At 39.7% G+C, this 18,109-nt stretch overlaps 1 protein-coding gene across 3 annotated transcripts in view; it reads right to left on the bottom strand.

The window, feature by feature from the left end:
* Positions 1-11,839, bottom strand: part of eeig1a (estrogen-induced osteoclastogenesis regulator 1a) — a 29,169-nt gene extending 17,330 nt beyond the window's left edge. For 2 of the 3 annotated variants that reach the window (XM_085426425.1, XM_085426427.1), the window contains exon 1: positions 11,336-11,821. In XM_085426425.1, coding sequence (XP_085282551.1) covers positions 11,336-11,478 — 143 coding nt within the window. In that variant the 5' untranslated portion in view covers positions 11,479-11,821. Of the gene's footprint in view, positions 1-11,335 lie in introns of all 3 variants that reach the window. The other variant, XM_085426426.1, reaches the window with a different exon arrangement.
* Positions 11,840-18,109: the final 6,270 nt, after the last annotated feature.

Here is an 18,109-nt window from a genome sequence, read left to right as displayed (position 1 = left end):
CTCCAAATCCCCATCCAGCAGCCGCCTCGTTTCAATTCTGATCTGACCCAGACATTTATTAAGACTGAGGTCTACGTACAGCTCGCACATGAGCCCTGAAATTAAAATCTGCAAAGGCTGCCCCTGTCACTCAACACTGACCTAAAAGGAAAAGGTCAACGTGTTGTATCAGGGGGTTTGATTCACCTCAGCTGGAAGAAGTTGGGAAAAAGAGTCAGCTGCAAATACAGGATTTTGTATGAACAAAAACCCAGCTTCAAACTTCAAACTCTTTGTGCTTATAAAATAAATATATGGTGAGAAAAGAAAACTGGAAAAATATACAGATTCCTGTTAAGGTGTGGCTCTGCAGCTTATCAGAATGTTGGATGGTTCCCAAAGGCTAACAAGGCAGAACTGGCTGGAGCATTAAAACATTAAAATACATAAAAGAATCAGAGAAGACAGAATACCTGTGATGCACGCAGTTAATTTTGTGCCAGCAGCAGCTTTCTGGCACCAACATCCCACTTTCTCTAGTGGAAAGTCCAGCATTGTGTTGGTGGAAAAGAAAAACAGTCGTTCAAAGTCAGAATAAACTGACTTTGTAGTTGTTCATTCAATTTATTTGGACGAATCTCATTTCTGGTCAGTTAGAGAGTCAGTCTACTGCTGATGATATTCACACCGTTAGTCACACTTTCAGTCTGAGTGCACCTCCTTTTACTGCTCCTCACTCACTTAGTCACTCGTGGAGAGACAAGTGATGTAAAACGACATCAATGTGGTTGATGACAACATGTTCGGTTACCATAAGTGCAGTGACAGCCTCAAAAGAAGTAACACACTAAACACAATGACAGGGAGAAAGCACCGTCACCTGAGCTTTTGCGTCATTTCAACTCCTTCTGATCACAGCTTGCAGTAAATTTCAAAACTGCTGCAAACCTACAAATACAAGTTGTTATTAAAGCTATACTGAAATACCTACAAACAGCTGCTGCTTTGTTGTTCACCTTATATGAACATTTATATAGAACAAAACAAAAAGAAAGAGTTTGATACTGAAACTGTCAAAAAACAAACAAACATTTAAGCTGTTGAAAGATGTTACAGCTATCAGCTGTCTTCATCCTAATCCATAATCTGTTATGTGAGACAGTATGTGGGTTAAAACTTTACCAATATATTTTGATCCCATTTGTTTGTAAGTAGGATTTAACAAAACCTTCAAGTTTAACCATGAGCCAAAAAAGGACTTATTTTTTCTGACAGACATCAGAATGTTGTAAAGAATACATTCTTTCTTACCAAGTATGTGCACTATCACACATCACAAAGGACACAGATTAAACATTTTCACTTACTAAAATAAAACTTATATAAACTGTTTTAGAGGCTTCAAAAACACTTGGTTTACCCCCCAAAAATGAAAGACTTCATGGGAGCAGCATTTCTGCGCTGTGCTGCGATTGCAGCTCAGTAAAAACAGGCTGCAGAGACAGAAGACAGATGCTGAAACTGCTCTCACCACAGCCGGACAGAGCTCACATAAACAGAGGACATGAAACCGCCTGTGAGGAAAAAAAAAAAAAACTAAACGGAGGCCGTGACTGTGCCTGTCCTCTTCCAAGCGCTTGTCCTGCAGGCAACCCTTTCATCATCCGGTACGTTTGAACCAAATCACGAGTATTTATAAAAGAAATCTGCTCTGATCCAAGCATATTTTCCAGCAGCTGAAAACAAGCTGTCAAACTTCTACAACGAGCATCACTATCCACATTTAATTTACCATCGATCAAACTGAAAACACAGTTAGGTTTTCGTACAGGAGAACAGGTTTGAAGTCAAATAATGAAACCAAAACCAAAGAAGACCAACAGATTAAATAAAACGGTAACATCCTGGCTAGACTGGGAAGTATTAGTAAAGCATAAGATCTGCAAACTGAGTGACAAAAGCACAGGAGGACAGGAAGAGGACATAGGAAACGAGGTTAAAACTAAGAAGAGCAAATAAAGGATATGAAGTAACTCTTCAGAGTATTTTTGAGGAGATACAGTGGAGACAAAAACCGGAAACACAGCATGAGAAAAAGGGTGAGACAGGAACGCCTCGACATGAAAAATAACTTAATTTTTCAGTTTACAAATGAACTACAGGAAACAGATTTAAAACGTGCAACTTATAAAGAAAATAAATAAATAAACCACAGCTTGTACTGTTGTGCTGGTGGAAGTCTGTGAGGACTGGCTCATTACTGGTGGACATCGGCGGAAACTAGGCTGCGATGCACAGTTTTAACCCTTTTCAGCAGCACCCCCTGTTCTGTTGTCTTTATTAGGAACTATTTATCATTTATTTGGTGTTATTTTTGTTATCTGTGGTGGGCTAAGACAGCTCTATACAATCTTGTCAATGTTACACAAGTTTACATATCTTTTCTTATGTTTGTGTGCAACTGTGTTAATCCAGCCTGTCTTGAGCAGAACGCTGATCTTTTTCAGGTGAAAGCATTTTCTAAAACGCCAACTTCTTTTAAAATGTTAACACAGAAAGTCATCTTGGACAGTTTCCTTAAATTTTGACTATTTATTTACAGTCTGCTTCATCTCTGACAAACAGTTTTGTGGTGTCTCAGGGGTTCAAGCACCAGAATCTACGAATCACATCTGCTACTGCTGTTCGGAAACCCTTACATGATGAAAAATAAATCCATCACGGTGAGCTAAAGTTACAGGAACTGGAATCAGTTTTGTTCCGACCTTCTCTGAGCTGCCAAAAAACATTATTAAAACTGACATGGCTAGATTACTGGAGTTCATGTTCCTGCTCTTCAGACGTTCAGTTCTCTTGTAATGTGGGAAAACTGAGCCTAAATGACCCCTAGAGCAAAGACAATCTCTCCACTAACAATCATTAAAGTTGTGATTACACACTAAACTCAGCCTGCAAGACTGAGATATAAACTTGTGGCCTGTGATTTGAGTTGCCCCTCCACCGGACCTCACATGTGATGACTCAACATGTCGGCAGAGCGGGATCCTTATCGCTCATCCCGGCTGCGTGGCTCCGGGGGCCCGCGGCCGCACAAGAAACACAAACATTCAGGCAGGACCCCGGTCGGGTCGTATCGAGCGCTCAGATAAACAGCCAGACGGCAGAGTGCTGAGGAAGCAGACGGATCCTGCAGAGTCCACGGACGGGGACAGGAACGGGCGAGGAGTCAGAAAGCCACAGGGTCGATCCTCGCTGACGCCATCACCCTTTTAACAACCATTCGAGAACAAAAGTTACTTCCTCCAGCTGCTTTAACTTTTTTATCGTGTATTTTATTTTTATTTTTTTTAAATACACCTACTGATCATCATCAGTGTAAATGTGTCAGTGTTAGTCCAGCGGCTCATTTTTCTATTTTTCTTTATTATTTGTCATTATGTTCAAATTAAACACGACCAAAGTTTCACATAACAAGGTCAGCGCATGTACAAATAATCCCTGTGAGCCAAAACCTAAAGCTTAAAACAACTCTAAACAGACTATTCTGTCCTACTATTGGCTCTGTATGAGGGGACGTCCCAAATATGTTCATCTCCCCTCTGCCAATCAGAAGAAAGTCAGCTTACAGGGAGGGTGGCCTTAAAGGGGGGGGATCTAAAACGGCTCGTTTCAGACAGTGAAGGGAACTGAGGGGAAATGAGTAGAGCAAATGGTAACGTAGACTTCAAAGGTAGTAATTAAACAGCTCACATGTGGAACCCTTTGATGATTCAGTATTTCTTGGAAAATAATATGTTTAAATGGGAAGTTTATCAATTAAATGTCAAATTCATAGGTAGTTTGGCCCTGGTTACAGTGAAGTACAACATGCTCAGTTACAGCAAATAAGATAACCTTTATTAGTCCCACACGTGGGAAATTTGTTACATCAGTCCTACTCATTTTGCTCAATACTGAAAACATTATTTAACACAAATACAAATTAACTATAGAACCATCATATCATGTATTTCTATAATTAAGATTTAAACCAATCTATTTAATGAAAACGAGGCAAAAATGGTGGGAGACATGGAAGCAGGATTAGCGGATGGTTTTGACCATGACCCCTATCTTGCAAGGGCAAACTCCTGTTCCTGCCGGCTACAGTTTTCACCATGACCCCAACCGCCCCTTGCAGATGGAAGCAAAACAAAATACAACAGAGAACCCAGAAGACTAGCACCAGTGTAGGATGAAGACAGTGCAAGTACCTCTTCATTCTTCTAGGCAAACCTCACCACCCAAAAGTATCACTTTTATTCACATAACCTTGAGCTGGACTAAACGGTAAGCTTTTTTCAGGAAAAGAACGGCAAATGTCAGCATACCACTGCATTCACCTGTATCTGTAACTGTTTAGGTCAAACACCACCTGGAAAATCAACCTTCTTTTTGTAATGTCCAACTAACATCCTAAACCTAAAGCTTAAAACAATTATAAGACAGAGAAGAGTTATGCATTCTGTAAAACTGACGGCTATTTTTCCTTTCACTATTTGTCAGTTTAGGAGTAAAAAAGCAAACCAAACTGATAGTTCTTACATTTTAATGTCATAATAATTTGGCTGTAATTTGGATGCAATCATCAGCGGGTTTATATGCGGCTAAACACCACAGTCTGGGCTCTGGAATCTTAAACCCACAAGGGAAATCAAATCAACGAGCCTCTTCGGGGCCTTAACCTAACACTGGAGTCATTCTGACTATTGATAAAGTCGACTTTCTCGTCTCTTGTTGGTTGCAGTCAACTTTTGTGAAGCTCTGCTGTCACACATGTGTGATAATGAAAAAGGTCAGCTCTACAGTTGCAATCCCTAACAATCAGTTTCACAACAGGAAAGCCCTTGTATGGAGGAAGTTCACGTTGATTACCTGGTCAGATACCAGACCACCAACATCCAAAAACCCCCCCGCCACACCCCACGCGCCTCCCCTCACATCCCAGCAAAGCGCTAACCGCTGGAAAAGTGAGAGGAAAACAGGAAACAGCTGTTGAGGAGCGCCACGTCCCAGTCGTATTTCTCAACTCTCCTCGCAAACCCGCTCCTCTCTGGATGTCTTCCTTACGTTTTATTTTTTGTTTTGGACGTTCCCTTCTCTCTGTCACGTGGCACACATCTGTAGACTTAACAAAATAAGGGGCTCCAATATTCATCATGGTTGCACACTTGTGCATTAAAGCAGTGCAGGTACATTTTGGTGGGAATTTGCCAAAAGTGGTTTAAAACAGAGGTGGCTGGATGGTTTCCTGCTTGCGTTTCCACTGAACTCCCCTGCAGCTGCTTTCGCTCGAGCCAAAACTTTACAGATACAAAGAATGACTAAATGCCCCGTGATACAGTTTTATAAACTGTGTAGAAGAAATAAAACATTAAAGCACGGAGTGCAGAAGAAGTAGGGTGGCACACATTAACAGAGATGTTTGTGACTAAGAGAACAGATTCATCACTGAAGTCTACTTTGGATTCTCTTTACTGATATAAACTATTTATACAGTTAAAGCGGGCTACAATGCCTTTGATGTACTCATCATTATATGTTGGATTAGTCAGCAGTAGTGTCGGTGATGTGCGACAACTACTGCCCGGAAACTGCCATCTCCACCCAACGGATCATGATACTTCAACATCCTAAGAACTACATCCTGGAAGTACTGCTGGCAGCGCAACACAATACTGAGCCAGCAAGATACACTGAAGTGCAAGTGAGTAAATCAGTGCGAACATAATCCAAAGTATTAGTGGTCACATTAGGACTTTTATTTGTTATTAGGACATGTTAATGTTAGTCCCATATGTCCCCCCCCACACAGGGACAGAGAGCAGAGGGAAGTCCATATTGTTACTACACCAAAGTGCCATGAATATACACACACACACAGTACTTCTATGACAATTCATAATTGTCCCTCTGCTTTACATCTTCCAAGAGCTCTGGCCTGTGAGCATCCAGTCAAAGCTAACAATTACATTAGTCACATTGAGTTGGATTTATAGATGTTTGTTAAATCTAATTTACAACACAATTTCCGTGCAGAAATGTAACTACATGTCATTTCCTCCTTCTGGAATGACTGAATAAGAAGCGGACCAGTTGCAACACTGGCACTTAGCTCAAATGAAAATGCTGGCTAACTGTGTTGCCTGTTGCACAGGCTATACCATAGGCGCTATACAGACTGAACACAGAAGTGTAAATTAAACTTAAAACAAAAACAAGATTTTATTCTTAATAAGAACAAGATCCAGGGAAAAGTCGGCCAGGTACAACTGGCATAACTATGCAGTCATAAAAAGTGATCACACTTTCTTCAGAGTCTCAAATCGCTGCAGAAGTCCTGTGTTTTTCTTAGAAACACAGAAACACTCTCCATCTCCTGCTGCTTATCTATCAGGAATGGTCACAGCAGGGCCAGAGAAATACATCAAGGGCTGATGTGTTTGTGTTTTCACACTGGTGTCAGGCAGTGGTGAAATATCAGGAGCAGCATGGATTAAAAGAATCAGCTTGAATGTCCAAAATGTAAACTTTGAACCGTAAGAATCAGAGCTGATAAAGCCTGCAAACTCCTGCAGCATGTTCTTCTGCCAAATCAAGACGGAGACCATCTGGTTTCTATAGCTCTACAGAGTGAAAACACATTCTCCACAAGCAGTCCAACACACTCGACGCAGTGGACACTCTCGAATGCTGATAACCTCCCAGATAGCTATACTTTCTAAAAAATACTTTGAGTAATCTTTAGCCTTCTTTATATTCACATGGCCTAAAAAAGTGAGCACCAAAGAAAAATCAAATTCGAACGAGTCTTTGTTGGTTTTCAATACAAAACCATTTGGAAAGATTTATAAGAGGAAAAAAGGGATTGGGTGATTACGGGCTTCTTGGGGCTGATTGCACATTCCTTTTTGGGATCTACATGAAGGCAGGACAACTGGAGGAACGTTTCACTCGATTAGCAAAACAATCTGAAAGGGATTTACTGTATTACTTTTATAAAAATATACTCGTTGCAGTGTAATTACCCCTCGATACAAAGATAAATGCAGAACGCTAAACTCCCAAAAAAGGTTATAACTAAAGTACAACTCTGTTTTCTGTTTCCCTGAACTCTTTCAAGCCGTTTCTAGCTCAGTTTCTAATAAGTCCGTGCATGCATGACGAGTTTATGTGTTATATCACTGTGATACATCTCTGAACAGACTAGTTCAACCAAGCGGGGGGGGGGTCCAAGTTATTCCACCAATAGCTAGACTTTAAAGCTCATGTTTAACAGTCTCCTTAGACAATGCAAAGTCTTGAAGTGATTCACAATTTTCTTCTAAGCTCTGCACAGTTTGCTCCAGGGAGGGTGCAGCTACATATCTCCAAACTGAAACTATCCAAGTAAGTCCCGAAACAACCACAAAGCTGGCAACAATTACTGCACCCGTTAAAAATAATTACCAATTTAATATTTTGGTATACACATTAACCCACTTTGTGGCATTAGAGAGAGTTCAGACTGAGAGTAACCCCTGCAAAAACACTCCTTTATTAGTTTCAGTTGCTCCAATGTGTTACACAGCAGGTATGCAGACATTAGGGGGGCTCTGGAGAAAACACAAGGTTATTAAGCAGAAAAGTTAAACCCTTTGCTTAAACCTGAGCAACATCCACCTGCAAGGCACTGCTGTGGTCATTCAGACTAATGTAAAAGCCACCATAACAGCATTAACAAACCGCACAGATATTTGAAACCACAGGGCAGTCTTTTACCACCAGATGAGATTTAAAATCCATGATATAATAAATTTTTCTTCATAGTACTCAGTCGCCTTTAATACCACCCCAGCAGGGAAGCACCGCCTACAAGACTCCAAATATATTATGTTTGTCTTTTCTAGTGTGGAAATTGACTTGATAACCCCAGTTAGTGTCATCCGTCACTGCTCTTCAGACAAAATACAACATTTAAAGACGCCACACAACCCCCCTCAAAAAAAAATACAAAAAAAAAAAAACCTCAGCCTTGAGCGAGTCTGATTTTGCACAGTAAAAAAAAAAAAAAAAAAAAACCCACAGTTAACACTTTGTTTCTCGGCTCATGTTTCCAAAGGAGAGCGTTGGTTGGTTGCAAGCTAGCATCGGCTAAAACAGTGATGACACATAGACAGGAGGGCGACTGCTCTGGTTACCCATTTACCTCAGTAAACACTTTCTAGAGTATTTTATGGCTTCAGTAAAAAGTTTCCAATTGTACTAAATAAAAAGCCCTGACACGCTGCTCTGAGAGCTAGACAGTCACATTTGCAGCATGTGATCCCCTCTGTGCTTCCAACAGCGCAGTCCCCTGGACACGTTCGCTGTTAATCCCACCCCAACTGTCCCCAACCTTCAACAAGGCGGGGCCTTGCATACAAAGACCGGGCTTGTCAGATCTATGACATAACCCTAATCTAATGTCCGCCGTGGAGGGAGCCTCCCTGTGCCACGGTTGTTGTCCCCTCCTCTGAGAGAGCCCTTGTTTTCAGTCACAGAGATGATAACTGATCCCAGGGAAGGACTGAGCTGTTATATAACCACCCGAGATGAGAGTGACCTCTGAGGGCACAGAGGGCTCAGACATTGCCGTCCTTGCTCCAGGGGACATGAGCCGAGAGAAAGGGAAAGGGGAGGCATTTAGTTCGCTTTTTCCCTCATCAGAGGGGAGCTTTAGTTTGACAGATAAACATTTTAGTGAGAGCTGCAATCCTCTGAAGGCAGAAAATAAAAACAATGGATCTCCCTGAACCTCAGAGACCTCTGTGTTTATATTACAACACAAAACTGGCAAAAGTCAGTGGATTCCACTAGAGTAGCTTTTGCTTCTTGTTATACATCACGTTTCCAGTTTCATCAGCTTTTGCACAAGCGTTTCTCAAATTTGAGGCTCAATAAAGCTGTCTCAGAAGGTAGAGTGGCTTGTCTACCAATCAGAAGTTCAGTGGTTTGATCCGCGACTCCTCTAGTCTCATGTTCAAGTATCATTGGCCAAGATGCTGAACCGTACAGTTCCCCCTTATGCATCCACTGGACTCCAAGTTCTTGAGTGTTAGGTTAAGAGCACCATTAACGTTAAATTAAAAGCACTATAATATCACTGCCATTTACCAGATAACCTAAACTTTTTCTGTTTCAATATTTAATACAATCAAACTCAGTACACCTATGCAGATGGCCATAAATCTGATTTTATTGATCTAACTAAAGATTCCCACAGCGTTACTATTGAGGACTTATTTTAGAAATGACCTGGGTGAGGAAATTATATCTACAAATGATTTTAAAAGCATCATCAGGAGACGTTGATGTTTTTTTCTGGTGAAACCACTAGTGTTTTGTTGTGTGTATTTGTATATAGTATATCACATTAGAGATCTTTTATTTCATGTTTTATTTGTTGCATTTTCATGTTTTTTTTAAAGCTCGTATGGCTACTGCCTTGGCCAGGCCACCCTTAAGATTTGAAATCAGTGGGAGTTGCTGTTTAAATCATGAGAAATGAATAAAAATGTTCTTATGTTTTGATCACTTGCTGTCACTGTCTGTTGTTTTTAAATGTGTTGTAATTGAATTTACTAACATGTTCTCCAAAGTAACTAGGTTTTGGGCTCTGACCGCAGAGGTTTGCTCCCTCCGTGAGATTATCTGCTCCTCACAGAAGTCCCAAACCGCTTTCCCCGCCACACTGATGAAAGGTAAGAAAACGGAAACATCTGCAGACAAGAAACCTGATCAAGATGATCCCGATCTGTCTGTGTGTTTACTTTCCCCTCTGTGAGCCCCTCTCACACACTCAGTCTGCAGTGATGCTACGTGCAAACAGGGAGGCTGAGTGGGTAGATGAAGAGGATGACCTGCTTTTTAAGTACGCACAGGAACCCCCCCCTCCCACCCCACATACACATGTGTCAGCTGTGGGATTTGAAGTTCAGCAGGCCTGTATGTACATGAGGTCCAAACAGGGTGAGGAAACATCCCAGTAATAGAAGAAAAAGAGGCAGAGTATTTCAACCAGTGAAATAGGAAAGCAGATCTGGAAAATTGTGGTCTCATCGTTGGATCTGATAAACAGGTTAAAAGCACTTCAGAGATCCTCCGCCAATAAAGCACTTATAAATAAATAAAGCACAATAAAGTCAGTCACAGGAGCTCGTTCAGTGAGAGACTGAGATTACCGAAAAGCACCACTGAACGACACAGGAAATCATTCCTGCCTGTGGCCATCTCCCTGTACAACGCATCCACTTAACACACTGTTTGCTGCTACAACTACACATGTTTCTTTTCCAAATATTTATTTATAAGTGACTTATGTATGTATGTATGTATGTATATATATGTATATATTGTACTATTCTTAGTTAGCGTATTGTCTGTCTTGTCTTAATGTTGGTTTAAAATGGAGCACTGTAACAAAAAATAATTTCCCCCAGGGATCAATAAAGTATTCTGATTCTGATTCTTAGCTGACTAACAGCGTAGTGCCTCATATTGTTTTACACAATGAGGTCAGTTCAGTAAGCCAGTCTGTAAGAAGGAGAGAGAAGCAGGAGGGTCTTAAACTGACTTCAGACAGTCACTGTATCCATTCAACCTCCAACAAGTGTGAAACACTGAAGCAAAGACCTTGTGTGTCCTTCGCCTGATCTCATCTAGAAAATCAGGAACGAGGAAGGAAAAACAGATGAAAGTTATGAACGTTATCAAGGTCAGAAGAAGAAAATCTGAAGTTATGTGACGCAAATGAGAAGATGAAAAGCCCAGAAATCAGAGTTATCTTCCCCGTCTCATCCCCGACACAGCTGAAAGAGCTGGTACACCAAGATTATCTGACCAGTATGAGCTGGTTTTAGAGGTGCTGCTGCTGTGTTTAGTCTGGCAGCCCAGTGCAGCAGAGGTGCCAATGCAGATACACAGATAGACCACTTAACATGGCAACACCCAGCGTTTAAATCTGACTCATGGAGCGAGCTGGTGCAACACAAACAGAGCAGAAACAGGTTTAAAAACAACACAGGGAATAACAGAGACTGCTAAGATGCAAACTTTTGCATCTTTATCCCAAAAATCAACCACCGTATCTGTACTAAATAATATACTAATATACCCTGCATACATTTTAGACACACTGCAGTAATTGCAAGCTCAGATGTACAGATGCACTTTAGTCTACAGATGCACTTTAACCTCCCGTAACTGCTTCCAAACTGTATGAGACCACAACATGGTACTTTAAACAATGTTTTGCATGTGTGAAGAAACGTTTAAGGTTGTTTTCAGGAGTATTTACCTGGAAGAAGTAGCGACAAAATCTCCATCCAGCAGCCGGAGCTTGCAGAAGAGGACGCCGTTGACAAAAGGCACCGCGGTGAGCTCCTCCAGGGTAAGATGGGTCTGAAACTTGAATTTCTTCTTTTTCACGAAGAACGCCATAGTTTAAAAGACTCTCAAAGCTATCAAAAATAACGGGGGAAAACACGGTAAACGGTAAAAAACAAGGCTGTGCTAAAGTAAACGTGCCGACTTGGTGTTTTCAGTGTGTTTTCATTAGAACTCTTGTTCAGGACGTGATTCACCGCAGATATCTGAAAACAAATTAAGCGTTTCGTTCAAAGATGTCCGTAAAAGTGGGGAAAAAAACTTGAGGTGTTTGGTTAAAAGTAATGAAAAAACCCACCTGGGGACATTTTGGGTCCTCTGGCTTTCACCAGCCGCGGTTCAACAACACGGAATGACGAAAAAAGACATTTCAGCTTGCTTTTCTCTTTTGAGTACGGAGAGGAGGAACCTACAGCTAGCAGCATCAAGCTGACGAGAGTATGCTGCGGAATATCCGGTTTTTACCTTTCAGAATAAAGTCTAAACCATGTTTGTCAGGCAAAGATGCATTAATTTCTTTTTCTGTCGGCAGCCAAACTATATACAAACTTAAGATAAAATAAGTATTTTTTTTATCGTATTATTTGATACAGATATTAACATGTAAATAAAATAAATAAATACATTTGTGATTATCAAAAGAAACATTCTACTGGAATTAATGTTTAATATTAAGATTTTTTTTTAAAGTGTTCATAAATTGGAAAAAGAAAAAGAAAAAAATTACTCAGTAACTGAACCACTGACTAATCATTTAAACAAATAATTATACATTAATAACAGCTCTAATTGTTCAACTTGTGTGAGTGACAGTTAAGGAAAGTACAATGAAAAAGCAGAGATTAAAGTTTACTTAAAAATAAGCCGAATAATGTTGTCTTGTTGTTGTAATGAAATAGATGATTGATGGTTTTTCAGAAATGTTTTAAAGTGATTTTTAATTTAAAAAAAAACTATAAAACTTGCAAATTTATGTGCAATTTTAAAAATGAATTCATGTGATTGCTAATAACAATTTTACATTATAATAAATTCACAACACTCATTCAGATGTTCAAACTTAATCAAGATACTATTCAAACACTAACTAGCTAGGTTTGTGGTTTCTGCTTTAAAAAAATATATAACTGATATAAAGTGAAACGAATATAGATGTAATAGATTTATTTGGGCGCTTGAACACGAAACATTTTATCTGTGGAAGACTTTTTAAAGGTGAGTCATGGCACTTCCGGTGCTACACTGGTTCAAGCTGATGAACTTGCCTAAAGTTTTTGGACTTTCATTCATGCCAGTCATGCTGTAGCGTTCAACGTGAAACAGCGCCACCGTGCGGTACAAACCGCCACAGTGATGCTACCTTCAGGGACTTGGAATCCAAAAACTCAAAACTTACCAACTTTACGCGGAAGATTTTAATGAATTCAAATTGAATTTGTTAAATATAAGTTGCATTTTTTTTCCTTGTGTCTGTTTTTATTAGTTATACACCAGTTAGCACCTGATAATTTTACATGGATTGAAAGTACCTGATAATATTTCCCCCAAACCTGCAAATAGCACACATTAATAAAGAAAGAATAAATAAATTTATATAAATATTAATTTATTTTTACATTTAAAAAATCAATACATTTAAAAAAAATAGATTTGTGCAACTTAATTTGTTTCATTATTTTCAGTGATTTCATAACCCATCTGGGTTTTATAAATTTTTATAAATTCCTTTGGTTGGATGGGTTCACAGCACCGCTGCTCAGACTTCACTTTAAGCAGATTTTGCAGATTTAGCTGTAAGTGGCAAAAACCTAATAATAACCACTGAACCATGAACATCCAGGGATCAAAACTTTTCTTTTTAGAAATACATTAATATTTTGGAAATAAAATTTACGCAGTCTTTCCCCTTTTTCACCTTAGTTCTGCATTTTTCCTTCAGACACTGTGACCAAAAGAAGAAAACTTGATGACATCATGAATCATTTTTACAGCTCACTGATTTATTTATTTAATCCGTACTCTCTAAAACCTTTGGAAAGTTTAAATAAAGTTGACCAAGTTTAACCTCCTCTTCCTCGGCATGCATTTTTAATTTCTCCTTGATATTTGGGCTGATTAGGCTGATATGTGAACGCCAGGTCGTAGGAGGTTTCAATAAAGTTCGCACAAAGATTTGTTGGGTTGTTGTTTTCGGTTTATTTGAAGATGTGTCATATCAAAGTCAGGACTTACTTGCCTGCTAATGTGTCTGCATGGGCGCACTTCAGGCTGCAGGTCAACATATCCTGTTTTAAACAGGATATGTTGACATTAAACAGGCTGTTTAATGTATGCCACGAAGAAACGTGTGCATCTATGAGAAGAGTCAGTAAACAGTCAGCCAACAGAGGGCAGCACAGATCTGGAAGAAATTCAGCCTGTATTTAAAGTTCTCTATTAAATCCGTGTATGTGTGCAGCTGATTTACCTCGTGGTAGACTTTAGGGAGCTTACTGAAATAAAGTAAAATACCTGGACCTCACAGTAACTGTTTGTCAACAGTCAAAAATCTACATTTATGTTCCCAAGCAGTAAATGGTTCATGTTATCATGGCTACCTCCAGATTTTAAGATGAAACATCGAGACAGTCTTAGAAGATGGTGTCCTGAGGTCAGGCTGGGGTCACACTAACAAACTGTTGGTGTTGTTTGCAGAGTGACAGATACCACGGTGCATTATTGAAGGGTTTAAGGTACTAGAGCTGATGTGATTTCCATGTTCTTTTTGTGTTTTTAATGTCCTGTCACATCTGACGTTTTATGTATCAGTAAATGGTCATTTAAAAAAAATATCTGGTCCTTAGCAAGTGTTAAAATTGGATAAATGCAACCTCAGATGAACACATGACATATCACACCAGGCCAAAGGCAGAAGCTCTGAAAACCTGTCCATTCTGACTGCTTCAACAGGAATTAAGAGGGTAAATAGAAGTGAGGTGCTTATAGTCCTAAAGCAGGGGTGGGCAACTCCAGGCCCCGAGGGCCGGTGTCCTGCAGGTTTTAGATAAACACAGCTGATTCAAATGGCTAAATTACCTCCTCGACATGTCTTGAAGTTCTCCAGAGGCCTGGCAATGAACTAATCATTTGATTCAGGTGTGCTGACCCAGGGTGAGATCTAAAACCTACAGGACACCGGCATTCGAGGCCTGGAGTTGCCCACACCTGTCCTAAAGCATTTGATTAAATGCTCATCAGGAAGCGTGACCAACTCTATAAAAGCATAACAGGACAGGCTGCAGGTCTGAAGCATTCAGATGTGTGTTAACTCAATGCTGAGGAGGATGTCCTAGAAAACTTCCTAAAGTCTTCAGCTGATCCAAAATGCTGCCGCAAGAGTACTGAGAGGATCTAGAAAGAGAGCACATCACCCCAACAGAGCACTTTGCTTTCAGACTGCAGGCTTACTCGTGGTTGCTTGGGTTTCTTCCTGTTAAAAGGGAGTTTTTCCTTCCCACTGTCACAAAAGTGCTTGCTCATATGGGGTTTTCTCTATTTTCTCTGTATTATTGCCAGGTCTTTATTTTACAATATAAAGGGAACTGAATTGAATGACATCAGCAGTGATCTGAAAGAAGGGTTCTGAGGCTAAGTTTATCTTTCTACAGTGGAAAACATTTAAGACAGCTGTTAATCTTCCCAGGAGTGGACATCCCAGCAAACTGACCCTGAAGTCAAATTGTGTAATGCTCCGAAAAACTGAAAAAAAAACCAACCCAAAAAACCCCACAACGCTACGTCTTAGACTCTACAGGCCTCAGTTAGCATGTTAAATGTTAAGGTTCCTGACAGTACAGTTAAAGAAAAAAGACTGAAGAATGATGGCTTTTTAAAAACTTTTTCTAAGGTTTGTTTCGAAGGGTTTCCAGGAGAAAGCCTCTTCTCTCTAAAGGGCTGATAGCATTTGAATAAACTACAAGATCTTTTTGGAACAATGTCCTTTGGACAGATGAAACCACAGTGAAGATGTGTGGCTATAATCCACAGCATAATGTTTGTCAAAAATAAATAAACAGCAAATTGGCCAAATGTGCAGCCATCTGTCTGCTCATGCAACAGGACAGTGATCACAAACACACCAACAAATCTGCAACAGAATGATTGAAGTCCAGACCTGACTGAAATTCTGTGGCAGGAAAAGAAGAGTGGATCAAAAATCTTCCAAAGTGACACATAAAACTAATAAAGTGTTAAGAAAACAATTCCTTCACATTTTACTATGAACAGTGGTGCTGCAAGTTTTGAATCATGGGGTGTACTTTATTTTTCACACGCCGTTTCTGCATTTTTGCTTAAGTTTTGTTAAATAGAATAATGACGCGGTGTAATATGTTACGAGGTTTGTTCATCCGAGGTTGAATTTACACAATTTTAAGACCTGCTATGTACCAGGTGATTTGTAAAGGACAAGATGTTTCCTCTGTGTTTGAAATTAGGTCGTAAATCTTGTGACTTAATGGGAATGTGAATCGCAGATGATAACGATCAGTAACAATGCAACATAAAAAGCCTTTTCCAAGGAAGGCAACAACAGATTATCATGTTGTCCCCCTGTGACGTTTCCCAGTTACTCATGATTAAACACCCCCTCACTTGTCACCTGTTGCTGTCAGATACGGACTGTTTGTGCAGCCGTGCGGGTTAAAGTGCTCCTGCTGAGTCCTGTTTGTCTTTACCTGCTGCTGTGTGACGCAGGGCATCCAACGACAGTGGCCACGTTAACGTGTTTATGCTTCTAGTGAACTTTTACTGACGTGTTCATGAACCTCAGAGTTACATGCGTGCATTAAAGCCTCATATTGTTATTGTTGCTCTTACCACCAGTGCTGTTGTTACTGCTGTTTATTATTTTGTCATACAGGCATAGCCATTATTGTTGATACCCTCACAGTTACCCTGTGGGGTCTGAGAAATAACCCCAACCCTATGGTATCAGAAAATGTGACTTCTGGCTTTCAAATATTGTTCTTCCAAATCTTGGCAATGACAGGACAAAAATTATATATTTAAGCATCTGTTGTCTCCAAATATGGAGTTAAGGGTTGTTTCTCCTCATTCATTTTGCAATCGGGACTATGGGTAATTGTCCCTACAACTTTTCCAGTTAATTTTTAAGCTTTTATTTTACTTATAATTAAGGCTGTAGCAACATGAACAAGACGACTGCCATACAGCATCCTCTGTGTAGAGACATTTGCTTTCATTTTAAAACATATGTATATGTTGCTGCTTCAACTTAAGTGGATTAAGCCAGATGAGTTTAATATCACATGTCAAAATAAAACTAACTTCTAATTCTAATTAAGTTAAAAGTGGTTGTTGCGGTTTCAGTCCAGCAAATTGTATAATGAATAAACTCCTTATATGTCACTAGGAAACTAAGAGTACTTGTACACAAGGTTTTTAATTGACTTCCTGTGTCTCATGCAGCACACAGACACTGGTTTTATTAATATTTGATCAAAAACTGAACAAGAACATTGACTAATGGGAATCGTAATACTTTGTTTACACGGTTCACTGCCACACAAAGACTGGAGACCATGTCACGCATCCACAAGAATCAAAGTCTAAAAACAGCTAATGTATCAGAGATCACACCATCGTTAAATTAAAGGTTCAAAGTTGAACATTAACAGTCCCATGAGTCTGTACTTTTGCTAGAGCACCATTGGAATTTTCAATTCCGTCACTACTGCCCTAAAAAAAAGACGTTGAACTGAAACAATGTAATTCAAATAAATATAAAGTATCTTTTTATTGTCTTTATCAAGCTGAAAAAAGCATGTGGGGGCGCTGGAGCTTAGTGTTGCTTGAAAAGTCAGGAGAGTCTTCTTAAGCGATGTTGTGATACATGCCCTGGTACCTTTGGTGTGTCACAGATTCAAACCAAAAAAAGTGGAGAGAAAAAAAGCTTATTTACTCTGCAAAGATCTTCTGAGGTGGCCTGGACAAAATGTGTGATATCTCTTGGTAGGGAGTATCCCAGGCTTCTCTTGTATCACACTGACACAGAGGAGAAAGTACAGAAATGCCAAGCAGGGTAAAGTTAAAGGCTGCGGGAACATCTCTGGGCAGCTTGACGTTCCTGTGACTACCCGCTGCTAATATTAGATGTTTAAGGCTCGTGCAGCTGCAGCCATCCTTTCTGGACGTAGGTGCAATTTCCTCATAAGCATTCATAACCTAAACTGGTTGTGCATAATTGTTTCATTTGTTAATTTGTGCGTGATTTTTCCGTGTAAGACAGAGTTCTGGAAGAGTACACTCAGAAAAATTATGGTTCTTAAATGGTTCTTCAGATGTCTTCATGGTTCTTTAAAGAACCATCATACGTCAAAGAACCTTTTTATTTTGTGGATGGTTCTTCAGCTATTACAAATGGTTCTTTAAAGAACAAAAGGTTCTTTATCAAATCTAAGTTTGATGGTGTAAATGGCATAAATATTTATTCACTATAATGAGGCTGTGAATTATACTGTGTGTTTTCTTTGTGTGCATGTGTGTGCGAAGGGGAAGGGCGGGATACCTGGCAATTACCCTTTAAGAGAAGATGGTAGGAAACTGAATATTCAAATAAAAGTTAGAAATAATTGCAAACAATAGACACAATACACACATTCAAATACTGTACTTTAGTTTTAAA

This window comes from Rhamphochromis longiceps, linkage group LG12 (genome assembly GCF_057381845.1).
Source record: "Rhamphochromis longiceps isolate RC_006_pf linkage group LG12, R_longiceps_female_GT1.1, whole genome shotgun sequence".
Classification (NCBI taxonomy): domain Eukaryota; kingdom Metazoa; phylum Chordata; class Actinopteri; order Cichliformes; family Cichlidae; genus Rhamphochromis; species Rhamphochromis longiceps.
This window is presented reverse-complemented; position numbering and strand designations above follow the sequence as displayed.